Raw genomic sequence first — 18,917 nt, 5'->3', positions numbered from 1 at the left:
CAAATATTTAAGAAAAAAAAGAAAAGAAAATGTATCCTTGAGAGGCTGCATAGAAATGCCCTTGTGGAAACAAACCTATCAGTTCAAAGCAGTCTCAAGCAAAAATTGCTGTAAGATTTTGAAAAATGAAATTTGATAAGTCGACTCTAAACTGTATACAAAAAAAAAAAGTGCGAGACAAAAAGACAACAAATTAGGAAGTGTATGGTCACTAAAACAATGCATTATTAGCATATGTATAATCAAACAGAACACTGGAAGAAAATAAAAAGTCCAGAATTAGAATAATTTATATGTGGAAAGTTCAAATTAATGAGAAAAACATGGTCTATTTTATTTTATTATTTTTAAAAATATCTTTATTGGAGTATAATTGCTTTACAATGGTGTGTTAGTTTCTGCTTTATAACAAAGTGAATCAGCTGTACATATACATATGTCCCCACATCTCCTCCTCTTGCGTCTCCCTCCCTCCCACCCTCCCTATCCCACCCCTCTAGGTGGTCACAAAGCACCCAGCTGATCTCCCTGTGCTATGCGGCTGCTTCCCACTAGCTATCTAGTTTACATTTGGTAGCATATGTAAGTACACGCCACTCTCTCATTTCGTCCCAGCTTACCCTTCCCCCTCCCCGTGTCCTCAAGTCCATTCTCTATGTCTGCGTCTTTATTCCTGTCCTGCCCCTCCCTAGGTACTTCAGAACCATTTTTTTTTTAGATTCCATATATGAAACATGGTCTATTTTTTTAAAAAGGTAAACCTGTATGTCATGCCATTTAAAAATAAAATAGCAGACACATTAAAAATCTCAATGTAAAAAGAAAATTATAAAAGTAGTAAAAGAGGCATCCGTGCCCGAGGCTCTGCGGGTCTGTGGCCGCAGAACGGGGCGGCGGAGTCCGAGGGGCGGGGCGGCTACCGCCACGGCTGGGAGTCAGGACATGTTCGATCACATCGTGATGGCGGATGAGAGGTTTCACAGGGAAGGGTATCAGGAAAGCTATGAATAAGGAAGTAGTTTGGGTATGACTGAAGGAAGACAGTATAACACGTTACATGGAGCTAAAATCAGATCTGAGATCAGGTGCTACCAAGGTTTTGCTTTTGCTTGGAGATCTCTCCTGCACGGTTCCGCCATTGAGAAAGACAGCAAAAAGATGAAGGTCTTAGAATCATTGATTGGAATGATTCAGAAACTCCCTTATGATGACCCTACTATGATAAACTTCATGAAGACTTAGACAAAATCAGAGGGAAATTTAAGCAGCCTTGTTCATTACTAAACGTTCAGCCCGACTTTAAAATTAGTGCAGAAAGTTCTGGACTTTCATTTTGAGGATGACAGAGGAACAAAGACAAAACATCAAGGAACAGATGTTTGTATGTTAAGTGTTTAAAAATGTGATTAAAGGCAAAACAATGATGAGGGATTCAGTGTTGCAGGGAGAGTTCCAGCTTGGCCGGTGCCTTCCCCTGAGGTCTGCCTGCATCGCCTCAGTGCCCCCCACGGGGCCCCTCCACACAAGCCCGTCCTTTGTTGGGCCCTGTCTGCTCTGTAGTCTGAACGTGGCCCTGGCAGAGCCCTCGCGGGGCTGCTCTTCTCTGGTCCAGGGTCCAGGCTGCTGGCTCACGGGTTCTCGCCACCTGGCAGGCCTGGCTGGATCTAGATTCGGGTTGGCTCTGGATAGGATAAACCTCCCCTTTACCCCCCAGGCTTTGGTCAGCGCTCAGAGGGACAGTTTTAAAGAAAGTGAGAGCCACAGGGTTGACACGAAGCAGGTTAATGGGAAGGAGTGATGGGTACTGTGACATTTATTTACCCTTGAGATGCGCCAGTGCTGTGACCTGCTTCTCCTGTTTTATTTAGTCCCTTCAGGAGCCCATGAGGTGAGCATTATTCCCATTTTATAGATGAGGAAACCAAGGCCCAACAGACTGCCTGGCCCAAGGGCAGCGGGCGGTAGAGCTGGGACTCCAACCCCGGCACCTGGCTCTCTCCCCCGTCTCCTGGTGCCCGCTCTGGACCATGCGGTCGCACCCACAGGCTCGGGGTCCTTGCCCGCAGGTCCCCGCTGTGCCCTGGGAAGCCCTGGGGCATCCCCTGTGGCCATGGACGTGGGTGTCTGGCTGAGAGGAGGAGAGGCCAGCCCTGTCCTCAGGGAGCCGGGACATGCTCTTCCTGTGTCCCCTGGTGGGTGGGGCTCTGCGGCATCAAAAATGGTCACCGTTCTATGTGCAGAAACTTTGGAGCCTTACTGCAGCCTTCCTTTTATTGTGAGTTCTTCTGTCTTCTCCCCAGACTTAAAAGGCATCGTCTGTATGCAGTGAGGTCCAGGCAGGCCACTCCCCCCTGAGATGCGTGGCTCCCGGGCATTTCTCTGCACATGACGGCCCGTGTCCAGGCCCCTCGGGCACCCCGGCCTGAGGCCTCTCCCCACCCGCTTCTGGCCCAGGGAGCAGATCTGGAAGCCATGAGTGAGATTAGCACAGGGGTAGCCGTGAATCCGCTCCAGATTTTAAAATCATTCCAGAGCATCTGGGTAAACTGTGCTCCCCTGGAAGCTGCTGGGGGGTGGGGGGGTCCCTGCGGGGCCTGGGACGCTGGCCCTCACCGTGTGCCAAGGAGGGAGAAACAGCTTCTAGATGTTGGAAGACAAGACTCCGGCTTTATCCTGCTCGGCTGTCTTACATGTGTCTCGCTGTTTGTTCCTGGCCTGCAGCCCCACCTCAGTTCTGCAGAGGCCGGGGCTGGGCGCACGGCCTCAGATGTGCCGTAGTCACAGACACCAGCAGCGCTTATCTCTGGCTGGTGGAATGGAGGGGCTTTTGTTGTCGTTTTCCTGGGTGGATTTTTGTGTTTCCTAAACTATCTGTTTGCATAATGTATTATTTTTATAATTAGAGAAAAAAATAAACAGCATATTTTAAAGCAAAAAAATAAGATAAAATAAAATAAAAGTAGTAAAAGAAAGTAGAATATACTGATGCTCTTGAGATTGTCTAGGCCTTTAAAAACGTATTTAAAAAGTCACAAAGGGGGAATTCCCTGGCAGGCCAGTGGTCAGGACTTGGCACTTTCACTGCTGGGGCCCGGGTTCGATCTCTGGTCAGGGAACTAAGATCCAGCAAGCCACTCGGCACGGCCAAAAAAAGAAAGTCGCAAAGATAAAAGATCAATAAACCTGGCTATATCAAAATTTTCAAACTTCTGTATAACAAAAGTATCACATACAAAGATGAAAGACAAGGAACATGATGGCAGAATATACTGGCAGTATACATAACAAACAAAAGATTAACATGTAAAACGCCTACAAATCACAAGATAAATAACTAGGAGGAAAGTAGGCACTTTTTCATAGGTCAAACATCTTTTCCTGTGTTCCAACCAATGGCAATGAACATAGGAAAAGATGTGGTCTGACCTCACTAGAAATGAAGGAAAGTAGAATTAAAACCATTTTCACCCATCAGACTGTCGAACAATGCCAGTTCTGGGGCCAGTGCTGTGGAAGGAGTGCTCCCAGGCTTCCTGGGAAGGAATGTGGTGCAGCCACTTGGAGGGCACTTCAGCAGGATGCTGAAACATCCTAAAACTACCACTTCTCCTTCATAAAACCCGCCCCGGAGAATGCTTGCACTGGAAACCACCTAAATAAGCCACGGAATTATTCCAAAGCACAGAAGCCTGGGTTTAAAATGAGGTAGAGTTCTAAGTACTAGTTCATGTGGAAAGACCCAAGGCATATTCCTGAGTTAACAAAAGCCCATTGCAGAATAACATATGTAGGATGATTCCATTTAGTTTTAAAAACAAAGTACAACAAAAGAAAAAAAAAACTCTATGAAATAACTCCACATATCTTCTCAGACTATGTATATTTCCTGTACAAAATTGCTAAGAAAAACGATTCCCAAATTGATGATAAATTACCCCTGGGGATGGGGATGGGGGGATGAAGGACCAGATTAGACCCAGATTGGCAGTGGTACTCAAAAGGAACTTTAACCAAAACTTGTATACATATGTATACTTCCTTTAAACAAGGATAATGTATCCATAAAGTTCTCACATAATTAAAAATGAACAACAACAACAAGACCTGAATTGCTATGCTACTCTTGGCAAACCTTTTAATCCCCTTCATCCTGTTTGCTCAGCTATAAAAAGTAGACTAGAATGCCACAGTGCTTCAAGCTCTATAATTCTATTGCTAAGGGGCTACAAACTCAAATTATGAAACATTTGGTGATATTCTGCAAGTATTTTAAAATAATTTCCTGCACATATTTTAAAGGCTGCCTTTTTAAAAGAGCAACCTTAAAAATTCTACCTTTATAAGAAAAAATAGTATTTTTCTTGTATTTACTTGAAAATAGTATTTTCAAGTTAAATAATAGTATTTAGCTTGATATATATCAAGTTAAATCATGATATATCCATACAGTATATTCTTGTGCAGCTGCCAAAACAAACAAAACAAAAAGGAGAGAGGGACTTCCCTGGTGGCACAGTGGTTAAGAATCTGGCTGCCAATGCAGGGGACACGGGTTCAAGCCCTGGTCTGGGAAGATTCCACATGCCGCGGAGCAACTAAGTCTGTGTGCCAGAACTATTGAGCCTGCATGCTGCAACTACTGAAGCCCACGCACCTAGAGCCCATGCTCCACAACAAGAGAAGCCACCACAATGAGAAGCCCACGCACCGCAACGAAGAGTAGCCCCCGCTCACCGCAACTAGAGAAAGCCTGTGCGCAGCAACAAAGACCCAACGCAGCCAAAAAATATATAAATGAGAAGAAAGTTTGTTTTTCTCCCTTTAGACATGGGACAAACTCTAAAATATCATTATGTTTAAACAAAAAATTGAGGTGTAGAATGATGTGCATGCTACTGTTTGTGAAAAATAAAAAAAATATATGAAAAAGAAAGAAAAAAAAACTTCGTGACATTGTCTGCCTCCAAGGAGGGTCTTGGTTGGCTGACAGGACAGCAGACAGAATGAGACTTGTCACTTTGTACCTTTAAAAATTCCAGTCATGGGACTTCCCTGGTGGTGCAGCGGTTAAGACTCTACGCTCCCAATGCAGGGGGCCTGGGTTCGATCCCTGGCCAGGGAATTAGATCCCACATCCATGCCGCAACTAAAAGTTTGCATGCCACAATTAAGGAGTCCAGGTACTGCATCTAAGGAGCCGGCAAGCCGCAACTAAGGAGCTTGCCTGCTGCAACTAAGACCCAGTGCAACCAAATAAATAATATAAAAGAAAAAAATTCCGGGCTTCCCTGGTGGCGCAGTGGTTGAGAGTCTGCCTGCCGATGCAGGGGACACGGGTTCATGCTCCGGTCCGGGAAGATCCCACATGCCGTGGAGCAGCTAGGCCCGTGAGCCATGGCTTCTGAGCCTGTGCGTCCAGAGCCTGTGCTCTGCAACGGGAGAGGCCACAACAATGAGAGGCCCGCGTACCGCAAAGAAAAAAAAAAAATTCCAGTCATGTGATTACCTATTCAAACAAATAAAATTACTTTGAAAAGCAGTATCCTATTAAATGATACAAAAAGCATCACTGATAAAGATAACCATTAGAGATAAACACCTATTATTTTTAAGATGTATAAGGAAAGGGGTTTTTTTAAGGCTTCAGAGAATTTGGTCCAAAAGTTAAAATAACCAGGATGAGCAGCATCAGCTTCTTAACCTTTGCCTTCCTTATGTATTCCCCTTCCCTCTCCTCATTCTCAGATGCTCACAGTTTTCTTCTTTCATGAGGGCTATGGTTATTTAGGGGAACCATCCCTTCTATTATCCCCCATGTTACCCTTGATCCTTTAGTGGTCTTTATCTTTAGGATTTCTATTCTTCCACTGCAAGCTTTGAGCACACAACACATTATAGCAACAATTGCCATATACTGAGAGCCATCAGGTGCCAGGCACTTTATTATCTCATTTAACGCTCGAAAAACCCTGTTATTAAGTTGGCCTCGTCTCCAATTCAGAGGCAATAAATGAGGCTCAGAAGTTAGGAAACCCTGCCTAAGGTTACTGACAGATTAGAATTTGAACCCAGGTCTGATTCCAAATGCTGTAATCTTCCCTACACGACCCTGCCACTGGGGGTATACATCAGAACCCTAGGACTAGTATTATCCTGGGGTTAACTGTTGGCAAGGGATTCTATCTGTATCTGGAGATAATCTGTGCAGACTCTCCATTATTAACAAAATGAGACACCACTGACTTAAGGTTGAAGTATTGCTTCAGATTACCTACCTTAAGTGTTTCAGCATGAATTTTATTCAGCTGAGAAACTTCTTGCCGCTTGCAGGCTTTTGTTGCTTCCAAAAGGTTTTCAAGATTAAGGTTCGCTTTTTGCAAAGACTGAAGCTCTGATTCTAATTCCAGCTGCCTTTTCCTAATACATATTATAATATTGAGTGTTTCAGGTAATAAGTAATGTCATACATTTGTAGAGTACTTTACAGTTTATATTCTCACAAAACTTTATAGTTATCTCTTTAAATCAGAGATATTTTCAGATTATTACTGGGATTTTCCAATTGGGTAAAATACAGCTCAGAGATTGATGACTGTTTAAGGTATTCAACTAGCAAATGGTAGCGCTCCAATTCAAAAGCCCAAACAATCCACAATGATTCCATATGTAATATGTTATTTTTAAAACAAACATTTCTATATATTTTAGAATAGGATTAATCTTAGTTATAATATGAATGTGGTTTTCTTTTACAAAGAATATCAAGTGAGAATATTAACAGGAAAAATTTAATAAAAAATAAATAACTGCATAGAACTTGAATGTCAAAAAAAAAAGAATATTAACAAACCTGTAATTTCTAAAAATCCTGATCTAATTCGTAACAGTGGTGATTTAAATTTGCTGGCCAGATAAAGAATTTACAAGTAACTTTAACAGATACTCATCTCAATAGGTATATCCCTTAAAACATCTGTATCATCTAGTTCATTGAATATATTATTAAAGACTAGAAGTTTATGTCAACTGTACCTCAATTTTTAAAAATGAGTAAAGAAAAAGAGCTAGATGCAAGCCCTTTTCCTTCATGTCAAAACAAGTTAGCTGCTATATTAGAATATTTAAGGTAAATGCTCAATTAAATCATCAATGCTAAACACCAAAACAAACCAACACTAAAAGATCAGAAATAGTAAGCATGAAGGTGTATTTATACTTTACCTAGTTAGTTCTTTGAATTCTTCATATTCTTGCTTTGAATTATTCAGCTCTGTCTGAACTTGCAGGAGTTGTGCTTTTAACTTCTCAGTGTTTGCTAACGAACATGGCTCTTTCGGAGCTTTAGGAGAGAATCTTTGCTGACCTGATAATAAGGAAACAACCTCGTCTTTGAAAGAGAAAAATAACAGAATACATTATTCTAAGTTCTTTGCCAGGTATCAATTTTGAAGCACAAGGAGGAAAAAAGAGAAATCACTGGAAAGTGGACCCTAAAATACAAGAGCCTGTAACTCAAGAGGAGACGTAAGACACAACCCAGTGCATCAAAGAGTATCAGAAGTTGTTTCTGAGAAGCTGTGAAGCCACAGGATGATGGGGCATATTTAAGCCAACACCTTTTCCATTAAGTGAAAAGAGCAAACAATGACTAAAGTATAACACCCACACTGCTGGACAGAGAAACATCACCAATTGAATCTTGCAGGAATTAGTGCCAACGGTCAATGAATTTTTAGCAAAAGAAACAAACAGCAATGGCAGCCAACTGAAAGAACTTGGTATCGTCTACCAGGTAGAATATATTAATTTTCAGGGATTGCTTAAAAGGCTGATTTTGTTGAAAAGAGTGCCACTGAGTTTCAGTATGGGAAATAACATGTAAAAGTGTTTAGAGAGGGACTTCCCTGGTGGTCCAGTGGTAAAGAATCAGCTTTCCAGTGCAGGGGACGTGGGTTTGATCCCTGTCCGGGCAACTAAGATCTCACATGCCGTGGAGCAACTAAGCCCGTGCACCACAACTATTGAGCTCGTGCACCTCAATGAGAGCCTGCCTGCCGCAAACTACAGAGAAGCCCACGTGCTCTGGAGCCCACGTGCCACAACTACAGGACCCATGAGCCCTGGAGTCTGTGCACCACAACTAGAGAGAGAAAACCTGCATGCCACAACTAGAGAGAAGACCATGTGCCACAGCTGGACAGAAACCCGAGCAGACTGCACACTGTAATGAAAAGATTCTGCATGCTTCAACAGAGATGCCTCAACAAAGAACCCATGTGCCGCAAGTAAGACCCGACGCAGCCAAAAAAAAATAAGGAAAATAAATTAATAAAATAAATGTTTAAAAAAAAAAGATTGAAGTAAATACCCAAACTGCTTATTAAAAAAGAAATTGTTTAGAGAATGATGTATGTTTAGAAGATGGTGAGGTCCAGAATTACCATTAGTATCTTTCAAAGATAGTAAGTTAAGGTACTACTGAGGGCAAAATGGCCAACAAAATACAGAGCATTGTAGGAAAAAATAGTTAATATAGAAAACCTGATTTTAACTTTGCATCTAAAATTGTGGTCTCTCTACAACCCATATTCTGTGAATTTTATTCTTTTGTTAATTCATAACAGAATGGAAGAAGGCTTGGAAAAGGAAATTCCAGTCATGTGATTACCTATAAAGGAAAAAAGTATTTTTTTCCTTTATCATTGCAGTATAAAAAGATTAGAACGATCTCAATTTCAACCTAAAGAGAAACAAAGGCTGAAACAGAGTGTGATAAAAGACCATGAAGATATTCACTCTAAGAATGGAGCAAACATAGACTTTGTTACCAAATCCCAGAGCATTAACACCAATAGCTGCCACGCGTGTAAATCACATCAGTAACTAAACCACTTCTCAGAGAGTAACAGTAAACTTACAGAACTAATGTAGAGCAGAACATACACTGGCAAGCATGACCCGCAACCATGACATCAGGACCAATCACTGTGCTGGCTGGACCGTGAGTCTGATCACTCTGACATCTCTCACACTGTACAGATGTTCGTCAGGTGAATAAATATCTCAACTCTACACTCATTCATGTTGTCATTAGTTAAGTACTTTTCATTTCAAATACTTAAAATAGGAAAATTCCATTTAATAAAAGTGTAAAGTAATATCTGAATCAATCTTTTATCTGTAAGACAGAGATATTCTGAGTGTTCCTTTGCTAATGGGTATCTATTAGCCTTCATAAAGAATAAGTATGTATATAAGAAGTTTGTACACCAGGTCTAGAGGCTAAAATGAAAACCCTCAATGCAAGGCAATATCGATGCCCTTTTAAACAGTCCCCTCGCCCCTAGAAGGCATGTTTACAACTATCACGTCTTACTTTTGTCATTTTTCTCTGTGCCAGATACTTCAAAGAAAGCTTTTTCCAGGATTGCGATGGTCTGGGCATCCATTTCGTGGGCTCTTTTCACAGGCTGTGACAATCTCAGTCTTCTGTTCTCCTCCCTGAGGGAATGATTTTCCATAGCATATTTTGCAACTCTGGGGTGGTGCTCTACCTGTCACATGGAAGAATTAGAGACCTACGTATTTACAAACATGACCTTAGTGAACAAGTCTTTCTGAAAGCCAACAGCAAACACTGTGGACACCGCAGGCACTGCGGGGGTGGGGAGCACTTCAGCTTTTACCATCAGACTGAATACGTGCATATCCTACAACTCTGAACTCTACATTCAGGTCTGGAAACTCGAAACTTCCCCGTCTACCCCTGAAACGTTCACCCAGGCACCTGCGGTGATAAGCACAGGGTGCACATTGTGGCAGGCTCTTCCTGCAAAGTAGACGGCTTGAATTAACACACTGAAAAGAATTAGGAAACTCTCTACTGACCAGGGTGGAATGCCCCCCAAAGACACATTAAATGAAAAGGGCAAGGTACAGAAAAGTGTGTATGCTGTCTTCTGTGCACAAAAGGGATAAAAGTAAAAACATCTATCAATATTAGTTGGAAAATGCAGAAAAACTCTCAAAAGATATCCCCTCTGGTGAGAGGTTATCCTGTTTTTTAATTACGTGCCTGTGTCAACTATCCAGATTCTCAGGGAAAAGGAAAAACAACAACACTTCAAAGGGCTCAGCTGTGAAGAGACTACTGGCTCCGATAACCCCAGGTGCCCACTGGGAGGAAGTGTGCTTGGCCTGCTGGGGCTAACTGCCAGGGCAGTGACACCACCACCACATCCTCCCTTCTCCCTTCAGGTTTTACTAGTTTAGAAAATTGTGTGTGTGTGGGCACATTATGCAATCATACTGTCAGTTGAATTCATTTAAAACACTTTCTCGGGCTTCCCTGGTGGCGCAGTGGTTGAGAGTCCGCCTGCCGGTGCAGGGGACGCGGGTTCGTGCCCCGGTCTGGGAAGATCCCACATGCCGTGGAACAGCTGGGCCCGTGAGCCATGGCCGCTGAGGCTGTGCGTCCGGAGCCTGTGCTCCACAGCGGGAGAGGCCACAGCAGTGAGAGGCCCGCGTACCGCAAGAAAACAAAACAAAACAAAACAAAAAACACTTTCTCTTGTATTAAATTACAAAAATTTACTGACCAACTTGGGGACTGATTCATACTTGCCTTGAACTTCTTTTAGTTTTACAGTTACTGCGAATGTCATGTACTCACTTGTTCTCGCAGAGTTTGAATCTCATCCCTCAATTCCGACAGCAAAAGATCCTGCTCCTCGGGCAGAAAACTTCCCCGGGATTCCTTGTGGAGCTTCTCCAGGCGCATTATTTGATCCTCTCGGAATTTCACGATCATTTTATTAGATTGAATAAATTTTTCTTTTTTGAGGGTGAGATCTTCCAATTGGCTAACTTTTTCTACCAAAGACTTAAGAAATTCATAATTTGGTTAAACATAAAAAATAACTGGGCTTCCCTAAATTTTCACAAAACAAGCAATAAACACTAACTTCACATTTAATCTCAAAGGCAAAATTAGGTTTTTCAGTCTTCGTTGTATTTACTTGTGCCATTTATTTCACTCGGAAAAGCTCCTCATAGTGAAAGCCTAAAATATCTTGAATCCCCTTTTACTAATTCAGTTTCCTACCTTCTTTTCCTGTTCAGATTTCTTAAAAAATAACATTGCCTCTCGGAAATACTTCATGTAGTCAGTCTCGTCTTTGCCTGTAACGGGTCCAGTAAGAAAGAAAAGGAAAGAGGAAAAATGTTTTATCTCCCAAATTTTAAGAACAAGAAATGAGCTAAAATAAAATAGCCTTTGATTGACTGCTCTCAATTCGTCTTAAAGAATCAGATTCTCATCACCAGATCATGAATTTCAAATTAACCCAGTCTACAAATTACCTATTCTTTGAAGAAAAGTAAGTCTCTCATATCCAATTTAGTAAACATATAAAGATTACATATGACAGAATCTTGGAAGTGGATCTAAATGAAATTTACTAGTATCTCTTTTTAGCACTTATTAGGGATAAATTATTCAAAATTATTTCTACTCCCCCTTCCCACATCTCACAGAAATCAGTACCTGTGGTAACTGTGTCTGGTTACAAAGTACCATGTTCCTATGTAGGTGAAATAAACAGGAACAGACACTTGTGGGAAATCTGGGTAGCCTTACTGTGTTGTGCCTGTCACTGGAGGGCTCTCATACTAATACCCACACCTGGATTTCCTCAGGTTAGAGGACACCGCGCTCGTCGCGTCGTACCTCCGGTCCGAAAGCTTTCTGGTAGTATCTGCCCTGCAGTAAGCTGGGCCAGCTGCTCTTTGAGCCTCTTCACTTCAGCTTGGAGCTGGGTCACATTTCCTTGCGTGTCTTCATTTACCACTGCCTGTTCAAGAATTTTTTTAAAAAGCATTAAAAGAATGCTGAGTCATACAGTCTCGTGTTTATATTTGTTTGTATGATTTGGACTGACGAAGACCAAACAAAACTGCACTTGCATCTCACAAACAGTCCAAAGGCCTCCAAAATCAGTGTGCTGCAGTGCGGAGGGAGCTTCCTTTCCCTCTGCCTTCACACCAAGAGCCAGACCCTCCCCTCCCCAAGCCCCCACTTAGGTCTCTGCTCTGTTGACTAGCCCTGGGCCCTGCTGGGCTGGGTCACCTCTGGGATCAACGTATATTCATCTAACACTGGCTTCTTCCTGAGATAACCCCACCCCATGAAGAGCAAATACCTCCATGAGTGTCACCTCCCCCTGTCTTCACTCCCTAAAGAGGTGTAAGGAACTGCAGAGATGACCTGAGCTCCACTGGCTTGGAAGAAACCACCGTCTCCAGAAAAATCCAACCCTGTATTTCCTAACAGTCTCCTGGAAGGGAGAGTTGGTTTGACAACTCCATTTCTGTTTTATTATCAAACTAAAGGCTGTTTTAAAGAAATGTCTTATTTGAGATGACTTCTAAGAAATTCATAAAGTCTCACAAAACCTAGAGGGTGATAACAAGAGTCAAGAGCTGAGAACCAACCAAATCAAACACCCAATACTCCAGAGTGAGGGAGAAACCTCTGACAGCCCCAAGGTCCCCATGTTCCTGTCTGTAGCTGGATCTGCCCACTGGGAAGGACTGTTTACCCTTAAACAAATTCCAGACATCCGAGCCACTTTCCCTTGGTAGGCTGCAGCAGAGGACTCACCACTGGCAGGGACTAGTATAAGGCTCCTGGTTTTGTTATTTCATGTGTTAAGAAGCCATTTCTAGTTATTTTTGATTCTTATGGACAGCCTCATTAAAAGGCATTCCTATACACTGTGACATCACTGTCACATCGGTGACAAAATTCTAATTATCCCTGCAGTTCTCCACTCTCCAAAATCTTCTAGTAAGTCCCAAGAGATAGGGTCAGGAAGCTCTAATGATTTTCCTCCTCATATTACAAATATCCCACAGGGGGTTCATACTCCAATAAAATGAATGAATAACCAGACCTATACTCTTCTGCCTTACCCAAAGGAAGAGGCAACATGGACCTCTTTGCTTTTACCATGGTAAGATCACCAGGGAGTCTATTTTGGGAGGTAACAATGACCACTTTCTCCTTTGAAAGAGAAAGGAAATTAATTTGCCAATTTATGCCCTTTGATTCTTTTGTCTAGAACCAAAGAGCCCTCCAACCTCTCCAAAGCAAGTGGGGAACTCCTTGGTCTTTTGACAGTCTGCACCAGGGGTTGGCGAAGCGCTGCTTGAACACAGCCATGCCCATATGTTTACGTATCATCTACAGCTGCTTTCTCACTACAGAGGCAGAGCTGAGTGGTTGGGACAGAGACCATATGGTCCAAGAAGCTGAAATTATTTACCTCTTGGGCCCTTTACAGGAAGTTTTCTGACCACTGGTGTACACAAGTATCAAGGAAACTTCTTGTATATAAAGAAAAATGAGGAATCCTTAGAGTTACAGACAACTTGAAAGACAAAGTTGGTCAATAGCATCAAATTACGTTCTTAGCGGATCCTCCTGCTCCCAGCACCCAGCTCCCAGCTCCGATAGCGTGGTTTAGGTAAATAAATTTAGTCTCCAGCCCAATTACAAAAGAAAAACTTTGCCTTCCCTTCAGAAAAAACTAGCCAAACAATAATGACCACAAGACCTATTCTAGTCTCAAATTACATGAGCGATATAGAAGGCTTGGAAAGATAAAATAGAAACCCTGCTTAGAGTTAGGCTTTCGCAACAGAGAACTACAATAACTAAAAGCTAATGTTAATATGAGGGCAATCACAAAAGTGAGATACTGCAAGCTTAAATATTCTTCTAATTTACTTAAGTATACTCAGTATTTTACCTTATTTTTAATCAGCTTGGCTCTTTGGGCAAAATTAAGCGTTGATAGGGTTTCCCCAAAACACCTAGATCCAGGATGAACATTTGCAATTATGGCTGTTTTGGCATTACCTCCAAGGGAATCCTGTTTAATGATATGAATGGTACAAATTTTCAGGGGAGAAACCACAAAATGTTTTTTAAGCAAAGAAAATGTATACTATTAGCACCAAGGCTGAGAGATTATCCGACTACCAACCATAGTGAGCATAACCAAAACAGGGGCCCAGGAACCCAATGATCTACTTTACCCGGAGTAAGAAGGTAAGTTTGGAGTCTCTGTAGCAAACATGTCTCTGTTTTCCATTACCCACATCGACAAGCGCAGTAATCACCTGTCCCAGGCAGCTCAACGATCGGTTTATGTTACCTGCTTCCTAGGGCGTTTGGGAAAAAGAACAAAAAATTGAGGTGCACTGGTGTCTTTTTAGTATTTTGAATTAAAATATACCTTGCATATTACAAGAGAACATTCAGTCTAATTCTACAATGTAATGTATAATAAAACCCCTTTAAAAGACTGGTTTCAGGAGAAAAGAAAAATGTTTGGGTTAAACGTGTTACACTGGATTTTTACCGTAGGGAGCATATTTCGATAACTGGGTCTGCAGAAATGGGAGAATAGAAAAAAGAGAGGAGGAATAGAAATTATTAAGCAAGATGTGATGAGTTCGGAGTTGCCACTATCTGTTACCATTCGGAAAGGTGGTTTAGGGTCACAGTTGACAGCCCTGTCTGTGGAGCTGGATTACCATTTGAATCTCAGCGACTCTTAGCCATGTGCCCCTGGAAAATTTCCTCCAGTTTCTTCAAAATAGAAAGGATAATAGGATCACTTCCCAGAGTTGTTGGGACGGTTAAATAGCTAATATATATAAAGCATTTAGAATGGGCCCAGCATATGTCCTATTTTGAACTTATGCTATTTTTCTTTGCTTCATGTCCCCATAGAAACACAAATGTGAGACAGACTGAAACTGCCTGAGAGCTCAAGCGGCTCAAACCCTCACTTTTAAGGCAAACAAGACCTTCTCCTCTACCATTTCTGACTCTTCTCCCCCACCCCCGCCCTTATATATTCTAAACTGTAGAATCCACACACATTTTATTTATTTATTTATTTTGTCCACAGGGCATGTGGGATCTTAGTTCCCTGACCAAGGATTGAACCTGTGTCCCTTGCATTGGAAGAGCGAAATCCTAACCACTGGACCGCCACACACATTTTATTGACAGTACATATTACCATACATATACATATAAACATTAGCAATACATATTAGCAAGAACTTCTGGTAATACCTTAGCCTAGAATGAGGTCCTTAACCCTTAACTCAAGAACTACTTTGCCATGCTTCCCCCAAGCAGGCCATGTCACACCCTTCTTCCTCTGACCCCTGCTACCACTCATAATATCACCCCTTTTGGCATGAATTCAAATACTCTTGCTACTGACACTTGTCATATCCCATGTATGTTTACTGTCCCTACCCCACAACAAAAATTTCTATACCTTTTGGATGAAAGCAATTTCTTAACCCTTTGTAGCCCTCAAAACACTTAGCTTGGTATTGACTTCTAGTAATAATTCAGTCAAGAATTGAAGACCATAATTCCATTCTTACCTTCAATCTCATCCCTTCTGCATGGGTATCTTTTTGCCTTTCAGATCCTGCTAAATCCACCAGATTGAGAAGGGAGGTCCGTATGTTCACAGTTTCATGGCTTTTCTCCATCGACTCTATTGTAATTGTAAAGACTGCATGAGACCTAGAGGATTCTCTATTCATTGATGTTGATGCCACACGTCTGTTTCTCCACCCTCCAGACAACACCTAGGCAAAAGGAAAATACGTTATCACGACTTCCAAGTGGTCACAACAGCCACGAACATCAGTAGGATTTGCAAAGAGTGGTGAGAGACTATCTAATGAGGAATACACTCAAATTATTTTCCTTTCCCTTTCCTGTTTTGATTCTTCTCCATGTCATGAAAGAAAACAAGCAGGAAATCAGAAGGCATAGGATCTAGAATGGGTTTTGCCATTTCTCTATTTGTATTACTCAATGCAAATCGCAAAATCTCTCTGAACCCTCTTCTTTACCGAGACTATGAGAAAGTTAGATAAAATAAATCTTAAAATTACCTTCAAGCCCAAAGTTTTATTAGCTCTTTTGGTCTACAAAGTATTTGTTTTCCCTCCCTATTCCCTGTGGCAAGCAGATACATGAAGGTTCAGACTGCAGACTCTAGAATAGGATGAACATGAGTTCAACTCTTGGCTCCACTATCTACCAGTTGTGTGGTCTGGGGGCCAGTTGACCTTTTCAAGGCTCAGTCCCATATTTGTATAATGGGAATATGGGTACCTACCTCACAGGGCAGAACATCTCAAACTGTAATATGAATGCTAATCAGCTAGGATCTGGTTAAATTTCAGATTCTGACTCAGCAGACGTGAGGCAGAGACTGAGATCCTGCATTTCTAACAACCTCCTATGTGACACCCATAGTCTGAGAACTACATTCTTGAGTGGCATGGTCATAATATGTATTGGATAAAATGAAGAAATTAGTAGCTTATCTCAAAAAGTAGATAAAAAATTAAATGAAATAACGTATACAAAAGAAGTTAGCACAGGGCTTAGCACATACACTCAATAAATGGAGCTGTTATAACCCTCTCTATTAACCAGCCATAGCATAAAAATGAAATTGTTTATATCTTTATTTTTTTGGTTAGTAGTTCATGCTTCCTTTTCACAACACTAAATACTGTATATTAAAAAGTAGATAATGATACATTCATACAGCTGCAAAGAGAAAGAGAGAGAGATCCTCAAACATGGGACAAATTTCAAAATACTATTAGCTTAAAAAAGCAAGTGCAGGGCTTCCCTGGTGGTGCCATGGTTAAGAATCCGCCTGCCAATGACGGGGACACGGATTCGAACCCTGGTCCGGGAAGATCCCACATGCCGCGGAGCAACTAAGCATGTGTGCCACAACTACAGAGCCTGCACTCTAGAGCCCGCAAGCCACAACTACTGAGCCCATGTGCAACAACTACTGAAGCCCACGTGTCTAGAGCCCATGATCTGCAACAAGAGAAGCCACTGCAATGAGGAGGCTGTGCACCTCAACGAAGAGTAGCCCCTACTCGCCTCAACTAGAGAAAGCCCATGCACAGCAACGAAGACCCAACACAGCCAAAAATAAATAAATAAATTTATAAAAATAAAAATAAATAAAATTTTAAAAAAGCAAGTGTAAAAGTGTAAAATATGCTATCATTTGTGCAATATAAGGTGAAAAAGCAAATACAAGTCTGCTTATTTAAATACTTATGCAAAGGCCAAATACAAACAAAAATCAAAAATAAAACACAAAACTATTTGGTGAATACTCATGGATTGGAAGACTCAATATTGTTAAGATATTAATTCTCCCCAAATTGATCGACAGATTCAACCCAATCCCACTCAAAAATCCCAGCAGTCTTTTCTGTAGAAACTAACAAACTAAATCTGAGTATATGAAAATGCAAAGGACTAAAGAATAACCAAACTAATTGTTAAGAAATTAGAGAACTTACTCTACCTGATCTCAAGACGTACTTCTCAGCAATAACAATACAGGTCTAACTCATTTTACTGTGCTTTGCAGATATTATGTTTGTTACAAATTGAAGGTTTGTGGCAACCCTGTGTCAAGCAAGGCTGACTCTCTTGTTAGAGGCTAATGTAGCTGGTGACTAAGTTGAAGCCAATGCTCATTTACCATTCTAAAATTCCTAGAGCCTTAAGAATTATGCTAAATCTACTCTGCCTATGCTCTATAACTGGAACAACAAAGCCTGGATGACAGCACATCTGTTTACAACATGGTTTACTGAATATTTTAAGGTCACTGTTGAGACCTATTGCTCAGAAAAAAAAATTCCTTTGCAAATAGTATTGCTCATTGACAATACACCTGGTCACCCAAGGGCTCTGGTGGAGATGTACAACAAGGTTAATGTTGTTTTCATGGCTGCTAATACAACATCCATTCTGCAGCCCATGGAGCAAGGAGTCATTTTGACTTTCAAATCTTATTATCGAAGAAATATACTTCATAAGACTAAAGCTGCCATGGATAGTGATTCCTCTCATGGATCTGAGGAAAGTCAACTAAAACTTCCTAGAAAGGATTCACCACTCTAGATGCCATAAAGAACATTCACGACTCGTGGCAAGAGGTCAAAATATCAACATTAACAGGACTTTGGAGGAAGCTGATTCCAACCCTCATGGGTGATTTTGAGGGGTCTAAGACTTCAGTGGAGGAAATAACACAGATGTGGTAGGAATAGCAAGAGAAGTAGAATTAGAAGTGGAGCCTGAAGATGTGACTGAACTGCTGCAATCTCCTGATAAAACAGATGAGAGGTTGCTTCTTATGGATGAGCAAAGAGAGTGGTTACTTGAAATGGAATCTACTCCTGGTGAAGATTGTTGAAAAGACAACAGAGGATTTAGAATATTATATAAACGTAATTGATAAAGCGGGGTAAGGTTTGAGAGGACTGACTCCAATTTTGAAAGAAGTTCCACTATGGGTAAAATGGTACCAAACAGCTGCAGAGAAATCATTCATGACAGTACGAGTCCCCTGATGCAGCAAACTTCATTGTTGTCTTAAGAAACTGCAACATCCATTCCAACCTTCAGCAACCACCATCCCTATCCGTCAGCAGCCATCACCACTGAGGAAAGACCTTCCAGCAGCAAAAAGATTATGATTCACTAAAGGCTCAGAGGATGGTTAGCATTTTTTAACAATAAAATATTTTTAAATTAAGGTATATACATTGTTTTTTTAGACATAATGCTATTGCACACTTAATAAACTACAGAAGAGCGCTTTTATATGCACTGAGAAACCAAAACATTCATGTGACTCACTTTATTGCAATATTTGCTTTATTGTGGGGGGGAGACCAAACCTATGATATCCTCAGGTTTGCCTAATATCGAGCAACAATATCAGTATCAAGACAGTTGTGTATTGGTAACTGATTCAGAC

At 41.4% G+C, this 18,917-nt stretch overlaps 1 protein-coding gene and 1 pseudogene across 1 annotated transcript in view; one reads left to right on the top strand and one right to left on the bottom strand.

Annotated features, from left to right (window-relative positions):
• The window catches only part of KIF15 (kinesin family member 15), a 74,054-nt gene that overhangs the window by 23,163 nt on the left and 31,974 nt on the right, over positions 1–18,917 (bottom strand). Inside the window, exons 8-16 of the mRNA XM_060162309.1 lie at positions 15,475–15,684; positions 14,101–14,226; positions 13,812–13,934; positions 11,729–11,852; positions 11,105–11,181; positions 10,673–10,882; positions 9,377–9,554; positions 7,222–7,363; positions 6,276–6,417 (exon numbers count right to left, since the gene is read on the bottom strand). Coding sequence (XP_060018292.1) covers positions 6,276–6,417; positions 7,222–7,363; positions 9,377–9,554; positions 10,673–10,882; positions 11,105–11,181; positions 11,729–11,852; positions 13,812–13,934; positions 14,101–14,226; positions 15,475–15,684 — 1,332 coding nt within the window. The remainder of the gene's footprint in view (positions 1–6,275; positions 6,418–7,221; positions 7,364–9,376; positions 9,555–10,672; positions 10,883–11,104; positions 11,182–11,728; positions 11,853–13,811; positions 13,935–14,100; positions 14,227–15,474; positions 15,685–18,917) is intronic.
• On the top strand, positions 56–1,337 carry LOC132527379 (protein LTO1 homolog; annotated as a pseudogene).

This window comes from Lagenorhynchus albirostris, chromosome 10 (genome assembly GCF_949774975.1).
Source record: "Lagenorhynchus albirostris chromosome 10, mLagAlb1.1, whole genome shotgun sequence".
Classification (NCBI taxonomy): Eukaryota; Metazoa; Chordata; class Mammalia; order Artiodactyla; family Delphinidae; genus Lagenorhynchus; species Lagenorhynchus albirostris.
Note: the sequence above shows the minus strand (reverse complement) of the source record. Positions and strands in the feature narration are given on the sequence as shown.